Source organism: Morus notabilis, unplaced genomic scaffold (genome assembly GCF_000414095.1).
Source record: "Morus notabilis unplaced genomic scaffold, ASM41409v2 Scaffold540, whole genome shotgun sequence".
Lineage (NCBI taxonomy): Eukaryota > Viridiplantae > Streptophyta > Magnoliopsida > Rosales > Moraceae > Morus > Morus notabilis.
The window spans coordinates 93,763-102,657 of record NW_010361114.1 but is presented as its reverse complement, the minus strand read 5'-3'; the positions used below and the strand labels follow the sequence as shown (position 1 = coordinate 102,657).

At 36.2% G+C, this 8,895-nt stretch overlaps 1 protein-coding gene across 1 annotated transcript; it reads left to right on the top strand.

Moving 5' to 3' along the window:
• The first annotated feature begins 7,119 nt into the window (after positions 1-7,119).
• Positions 7,120-7,986, top strand: LOC21387407. The gene has a single exon (XM_010098522.1). It carries the CDS (start codon positions 7,120-7,122, stop codon positions 7,984-7,986), a length of 867 nt encoding a protein of 288 aa, XP_010096824.1.
• Positions 7,987-8,895: the final 909 nt, after the last annotated feature.

The following is an 8,895-nucleotide window of genomic DNA, read 5'->3' as shown; positions in this document are numbered from 1 at the left end:
CAATGCTAGGAGACTTGGACGTATAGCCATTTCTTTTTTTGGCAATTTAATTAAAAGGTTAAAGCGATATCCCTATCTTACCCATCATTGATATAATTGTCATTTTCACTTTAAAAAAAGCGTCACCAATAATATACACAAAATGTTCCCATCTCAAAACCTTGACCTATCTTTTGTGGCCGGTATATATAGAAATTTTGACCTAGTGGCTTTAATGCTATATGAATTAAATTATGGTCCGTTTAGTTCGCTGCTCCAAATTTTTAATTCGAGTTGAGATGTGACGTTATGTGAGAGCTTTTTACTGTAGTAAAAAAGTTAGATGTGACTGTTTCTGAGAGCTTTTTACTGTAGTAAAACTCGAATTCTAAACTCGAATCGACGAAATAAACGGAGTCTTAAAATATGTAATTTTTTTAACAAAGATTACCACAACACTACAACCATCTATCAAACAAATCAAATATGCCATCAACATTCTTCTGTGGCAGCAATGTTTGACTATTTGATAATATCGTTGATGGTGAAGAATCTCATTTGTTCATGTGTATGTACGTAATATCTGTCTTTTTTTATGTCGTAAAAGTCATTAATGTTGCGCCAATAACGCAAGAGATTATTTTCTCAAACAACATGACAAACAAGAGTCATTAGTTGATGACAATAGACAAGCAAAAGTCAATTCGCTAAGTAGCTACTTCTCATAGTACTATGTTAATATATATATATATATATATATATATATTTATTTATTTATTTATATATATTGTCATATGCTTTTAGAAAGCTTGCTCTAACTAACTAATGTTTCCTGTTGTCAATGTTAATAATGTAATTATAGTTTCATTTTGCTGAATTAGAGTCTTACCGAAAGGCGATGATCAGCTGCATAACATTACATGAGATTTGAATGCTACTATTCTCATGATATGCGATTATATATCATGTAATTAGTCCAATCACAGAAAAGAATTATCTATGTAATGTGATTATATTATATTATAGTATATTTTAGTTTAGTATTTATTTGATGAATAACTTGCTTTCAGCTGAGTCGTGGTAAATAATTTTTCACCCTTAAAAACACCTTTAAATAATTTTTATAGTTATTTTTCCAGACACAGGTATAGATTGTGCACATGCACCAGTTTCATATCCAAACTAATGCCTCGTTCATTTCACCGATTTGAATTTTCAATTTTAAGTTTTTACAGTAAAAAACTCTTAAAAAATGTCACATCAACTTATTCTGCTACAGTGAAAAACTCTCAGAAAATGTCACATCTCAGCTCGAATTAAAAACTCGAATCCACGAAGTGAACGAGACCTAAGATTCCAAATTCCGTGTGCACACGTGGAGATACATTATTTGAATTTTACCGACAAAGTTGACAATTGCTTCCAGGCTGCAGATCATAAGCTTTCCCCCTATTATTATTATTAGTTTTTTTCAATATTTTTCCAACTCCATAAAACATTTTCCTAAATATTCGAAGATTATTAACAATTAATATCCCATTAAGCCGCGCTTGCTGAAGACAGACAAACTTAATCAAAGTCGCATTTAAAATTGCATATGGATGGCTGTCAAATATATGTGTTTGCCACATTATTATTTCTGATCATATAGGACTTATTCTCTTATGTTGATCCGTTATGTGTATACACACACACACACACACACATATATATATATATGTGTGTATATATACCAACTATTCATATGGATACAGAAAGTGGCAAGGCAATGGTAAAAGCACAAAACTGATCATATAATCCTAAATATATAATAGCACTATAATCTTTAAAACTTTTTTGTATGGAATTTTTTTCTTTTGCTGAGCATTATTGATTGATATTATTTTCTTCTTACGAAAATGTGGAAGAGATGGTAAAGAGTACACCAAAATAGAGACCGGTAGTAGGTCCCAAATCTCATTTTCATGGGAGTATTTTATACCAATTCTTTTTGGAAAAATTCGGAAATGAGATCTACTAAGGTGCTAAAATTGATTTTGTGTGCATAAATAATCCAAAAATTTTAGATTGAAGTGAAACTAAAAGGCCGACACCAGAATCTCAGCCTCCTAATCCCTCCACTCCTTGTAATGGATTTTAGGGCCCCAAGAATTTATGTGATTATGTGTTCAACTTGGCCGGCGGTGATTGTGTTTCTTTGTAATATGATATTTCTTCCATGTATACCAATTGACAAAATATCATGTAATGGAAAAAAAAAAAATTTTTGAAAATGAAAAGAAGAAAAATATGTCACTACACTATCTTGTCATTATCCTTTAATTTGTGGTACCTACTACATAGCATTGATCATCATAGAATTTGGTGCTTTTGTATATTGGGGTTTTCCCTCCTTTCAAAACTTTGTTTAATAATGGCGTTGGTATAACAAGACATAAAACATCAAATCATTCTTTTTATTGGGGTTTATATGTAACTTTATTTAGTGACCTCTCAATTCTCGTTGTGCAGCTCATAACAAATAATAAAAATAATAATAATAAATAAAATAAAATCCCTCAAACAAAAAAGAAACGCTTTTGTTATATCATCAAATCATTCTTTCGAATACTGGGGTTTTATATGTAGCTTTATTAAGATTGGATATGACATCTTAATTCTCATTGCGCAGCTTGCTCATAACAAAAAAAAAAAAAAAAAATCCCCGACACTAAAAAGGAACGCTTTTGTCACGTTCGACAAATAGGAAACGTTTTTTTAACTGAAGGTCTACGAGGATATTCTAAACAGGATGGTCCGTAAAGATTAGGACTTCGTTCACTTCGCTGATTCGAGTTGAGATATGATTTTATGTGAGAGCTTTTTACTGTAGCAAAAAAGTTAGATGTGATTGTTTGTGAGAGCTTTTTACTGTAGAAAAACTCGAATTCTAAACTCGAATCAGCGAAGTGAACGAGGCCTAGTAGTCCTCATCGCCATCATGTGCCCTTTGGAGGATAAATAAAAACCATATTTTTTTTGTTTTCGTCTTTATAAAGTTATGGATTGAACTCATTTTTAGTCCTCAAATTAAGATCTGATTTTGATTCTTAACTTTTACAACATTCTAAAATAAGTTTTCAAATCTACTTCATCGTTTTAATCTAGTCTTTCTATTAATTAAAATAGCAATTAAAAAAAGCATAACTTTATTATTTATGGTCGTGCCATAATATGTAAATTTAAAAAATTTACTCACAATAAACTATACGCACGTCCTTTTTTTTGTCAAGATTTTAAAAATTAGATGGATGGAAAAATTAATATGTGGCAACTTAATATATTAGAGATCCTTTTAAGACGTTTTAAAATTCAAAAACAAAAAGTGAGATGAGATTTAATCTATTTTTTAGTACTAAAAATGAGATTAACCCTTTTTTATGAACATTGTTAGATACATTGACATGTTGACCCATATAGTTATTTTGGGTTGGGCCATGTAGTTCTAAAAGAAGAGAAAATTACATATTTTATTTTTTTAAGTTTTCGATTTACTAAAATATCTCATTTAAAAATTATACCTCTTGATTAGTTCTAGTTTAAAAAGTATAAATATTTAGGTCAATGTTAAGGGGTAGAAATAAAAGAGAGCTCCATTTTAAGGGGTATTTTTAAAAAATTTCCCTTTTAACAAATAGAAAATTACAGAATTTACATATATACCCGAGAAAATTGAAAAATTTATCTCTAACAGTGCATGGGTTTAGATTTTCAACCCTCATTTTTTATTAATACCTTTTTATTAGTATAATAATTTGATTATAAAATTTATTAATCAAGAATAAGAGATAAAAATCCTTATGCGTACACTTTTAAAGAGTATTTATATCCTTTCTCTTTTAACAAATCATGTAACTCTAGATATTTTTCAGTAAAAATTAGACAACATGACATTCTAAAAATGGAATTCAAGTTAATTTTTTTTTATTTTTAACATATTTTAGAAATAGTAAAATTAGGTAGTAGCTATTATAATAGTTTCATAAAATATGCGTACAGTATGAAGTAGTAATTATCATATTTTTTTTTCAATCTTTACTATTTCTAAAATATTTTAAATTATTTTCTATATAGACTAATAAAATTATGTTATATGCCTAACTTGTCCATAAATAAATATTTTATTTATGTTTCAAAATTTCTACATATTTTTTTATTAGTGTATTCTATTAGAACAACCTCGTTTGGTTAGAAAAAGAGTTCGTAAAACAACTGGAAAATAAATTTTACAAAATCACTTCCATATCAATTAAAAATACCACGAAGAATTCTTTGATTAGTTTATTGATCAAACAAACATTATTTGTTCCTTTTTTGGCTAATCAAACATTATTTGTTCCTTAACAATTAGTAAGTAAATTTAAGATTTTTACAGCGTTATTAAAGGTTTCATTCATTTTATCAATTTGAATTTAAAATTTAAGTTTTATTATAATAAAAAATTATTAAAAATAATTATGTTTAATATTTTTATTATAATAAAAAATTCTCATATAAAATAATATCTCAACTCGAATTAAAATGAATCCAAAATATCGTAGATCCCTAGTGATAGCATTTTTCACAAACTGTGGAAAGCCTTGTTTGTTTGTATCGTGGGCATTAAATCTCTAGTCATATGAGAGCTCGTGCGCTCTGACAACCGCCGGTGGGACCCTCCACGTGATGCTCCCCTCTTTTTGGTGGACCCAAAATGGACAAGCGACGTCGTTGCACGTGTTCCGCCGCTGTGATCCCATCCGTACGCGACACGTCTCCAAGACTGATGCTAACTCTCACATGCCTCTAACCACCGCTGTGTTTGGCTGCTATTGGAAAAAAAAAATAAACAATTTTTTTAATAGATTTTTTTTTTCAGAATTATCTAATATGGTGTAAAAAAAATAACTCTATTATAAAATAAAGTTTAAACCGCTAATTTTTTTTTTTATACCTGATGTAATTCTAATGTGATTTTAAATTTTAATACTCATAATTATCTTATTTCCAAGCTATTTTCTATACAATTTCATTGAACTTTTTTATTTTTTTTCTTTATGAACTTGTTTACTGGAAATTTATTAGATAGGAAAGAAAGGTTGAGAGAAAGGACAAGATGAGGGAATAGAAGAGTTGGAAGAGAGTACGTGGAAGATTATGCAAATTTGTTTGTTTTTGTTATCAATTGAACATGGATTGGAATCTTTGTTTTGCTTAGTCCAAATAGAAAATTAAGAGCCCGTTTGGTAAATGGATTCGTTCACTGATTCGAATCATGATTCGTGGTTCGCTACAGTATTTTTTCTCATAAAAAATATACGTAAATCGAAAATAATTCTAATCACATGGTTCTAATCCATGAACCAAACGGGCTCTAAATGTATGATTTTGTAAATGTGTCGTTCCTGTTCATTTCACTAATTTGAGTTTTACTACAGTAAAAAGCTCTCGTAAACAGTCACATTTAACTTTTTTATTACAGTAAAAAGCTCTCATAAATAGTTACATCTAACTTTTTTATTACAGTAAAAAGTTCTCACATAAAGTCACATCTCAACTCAAATTAAAAACTCGAATCAACGAACTAAACGGACTTGAAATGGTTCATTTTTAGTGCATTTAATAATGTTTATTCCCCATGATGCAACTATTTTTTGCTTAGGGAGTGTTACACCATGGTCGACCATTCAAGCCACCCACTTTTGTCGTACGCGTCAAGAGCTCCAAAAGTCAGGACAAATCCCTGATGTCGAGAACTAACAGTTAGAGAGATGTCTCTAGGTTGAGGAGCACACTTGAAGTCGAGAAGTTTGAAGCCTATGCGTCGAGGAGTCAAGGTGTTGGAGTCGAGAAGTGCTAAGGTCCTCTCAAGGCCTTTAAGGTGTTAGAGTTGAGAAGTGCTTAAGGTCCTCTTAAGGCCTTTGCATCGTTGAAGTCGATAAGTCTACTAAAAGCCATTTGAAGTCTCTGCGTCGAGGAGTCAGGAATAAGATCAAACCGGAAGCAGTCCAGTCAAATCCAGCAGCGGTCTTGTCAACTCGAAAAGAAAAGTATTGATCTGACTACTACTGCAGGAGTCAGGAAATCAGGTGGCAGACAGGAAGGATCAGCCGCGTTTCCCGGAGCAGTCATCATGAAAACTCACCTACCCTCACGCGGATCAAGGACAGAAGATGGCTTCCTCCTTGGGAACGGGGAATACGTATTCACATGTAAAGGCCTATAAATAGAGCCAAGAAAATCGAGAGAAGGGTTAGACACCATTGATATTACAGAGAGGGCTTGTAAACACCTGAGAAAATAGTGCATGCACAAGTGGATTAGGCACAATTATTGCCGAACCACAATAAAATCCTTGTCCCTTCTACATTATTTTACGGCTTATTTTTTTATTCTGTGGTTAGTGCAACCGTGAGCGTTTCCGGGGAGGTAACTACGAGTTGTCGGAAAAACACCGTCAACAATTGGCACTAGAGGAAGGGCCCCTAAGCCTAGAAATTTAATCTAGTTTGTAACCCAAGAAACAATAACTATGCCTCCCAGGAACGCTCGCTTGCTGGCGGCCGACCAGAGGAGCCAGGTAAGCCAAAATCCCACCGCCGCGAGGACCTCAACGAATCCGCTCCCGCCGGCTGCCGAGAATCCCCCAGACCGTATTGACCAGCTTCAAAAGCAGGTCAAAACGCTCGCTGCAGTCGTCGAGAGGATGGCTGCGGCCCTGGCTGGGTGGGATCAAGGGCAGAACTCAATGCCACTGCTGGACGATGCGCCGATGAACCCGGTGAACGCCGCCGTCGGGAACCAAGAGATTGGTGACCAACGCGGTGACGCCGAGGAGGTCGGTGATAGTAGAGCCAACGATCCTCGCCTGACTAAGTCGAATAGGTCTATGGGGAGCAAACAACGCGCGACATGGAGGAGAGCGCGGGAGAAGGCTGCGGCGCAAGCTGTGAATAATAGGGATGCGCCCCCTCGACCGCAACAAGATATGCCGTCCCCGTGGAGTCTTCATCTGTGCATGGCGGAGACCTTAGGATGAGGCTCGACGCTTGACAACGGAAAGCCTTGCAGCTGGCGAGAGAGGAAGAGCTCGCAGTAGATAACAAGGCTCTGGCCGAGAAGATGGCCAGGCTTGAGAAGCAGATTGAGAGTCGATTAAACAACCTCGAGCAGGTTGTGGGAAAGGTAGCCGAGGCAGTCAACGTCGACGCCAAGATGTACACATCCCACGACCACCCATTCACAGAAAATATTATCCGGGTGCCGCTACCAGATAAGTATAAATCACCCCCAATTCCGCTATATGACGGAAGGAGTGATCCAGATGATCATTTGGAGGTCTACACCGGACATATGGTTCTCCACGGATATCCTGAGGAGATCATGTGCCGAGCATTCAGGAATCATCTCTCTGATTCTGCTAGGAGATGGTTCAGATCCTTAAAGCCCAACTCTGTAGCGAGTTGGGACGATTTGAAGAATGTCTTCTTAACTCAGTTCATAGGAGTCAAGAAGTATATCCCACCGAAGCAGAACCTTTCAAGGGTCTACCAAGGGCCAGACGAGTCTCTCAAGGATTGGATCGCGAGATTCGGAGAGCAAGTGGCTGCCACAGAGGGAATCACAGATGAGGTAGCACTAATGGGAGCCTTGGCCAGCATGAGGAGGGATATCCCATACAGTACAGACCTTGACCGGAGGCCACCACAAACATATAAGGAGTTCTTGGTGAGGGCTCAAGGATTTATCAACGAAGAAGAAGTTGAGGCCAATGACCCTGAGTGCCGATCGAACAAGAGCCAAGAAATAGAGGAGCGGTCTACCTCTGAGAAGCAAGAAGGCCAAAAGCGTCGCGGTAATGGTAATGAGGATGAACCTGAAGCTTCGACTCTTAGTCAGCCGGAAGCAAAGAAGCCAAGGCAAGAAAACGACGGAAGGCCTCGACCCTTCCAACAATACGACTCAATACCAACGACTACAAGGACTTGAGAGATGAAATTAAGGGACTCATCCGTGATGAACGACTCCAAGAATTCAGAACTAGTAAGATTCAAAAGCTTGTTCATGCCACATCGGCTTATCTACGTTTATCCTTCAAGTCCTCAAAGAGGTCGACCCCAAACATAACATGCTTGCCTAAAAACTAAGGTTTTAATTTGGCATGGGGGGCAAGAAGGAATCTACGGACCACGTTCAACAGCAAAAATAAGTTCAAAGAACTTACAACGCCGAGTCCTCTAAGGACGAAAGGTTAACAAGCATAGCTAATAGAGCCTCTAAGGAGGAGAGGCTAAAAATGTGTATATATATATATATATATATATTCAACTGTTTGGCAGATCAGGACGTTCTCTAATGTTCGACACTCTAGAGCTCCAGCGCCTCCCTCGCCCCCTTCAATCTTCCCTCGTCCAGATACTTGACCTCAGCCTCTTTCACTTCTGTTAGCCTCCACTTGCGCTTTGACCTTCTATAATTCCTCAAGGTCTCATACTTCCCGCAAGGCCTTATTCATCTCCCTTGCGTTGGTCTTTGAGGAGAGTTTTTCGCGTCGAGGACAGCCATCAGGATTGTCCCGATTTGGTCCATCTCATTGCTCGACCTTGACTATGTCAACGAGGATGAAGGAGAGGATAAGAGCCTGCAAAAGTGAATATGAGGACTTACTTAGAGTAGAGAGTACTAAGGGAAAACCAGGAAGGTCAACTTGCGGAAGGAAATCCAAGAAGGTCGAGGCTTACATGTATCTAGTGAGAGACTCTTATGTTGGTGGTCGAGGAGAGAAGAAATGTTGGCGTCGAGCATTCAGAACAATACGCAAACAACAAAAGGTAAGTTTCTTAGTTCGTATTCTTCTATTTCTAACCATTCTCATGTAGGTACCATCACGAGCTAGCG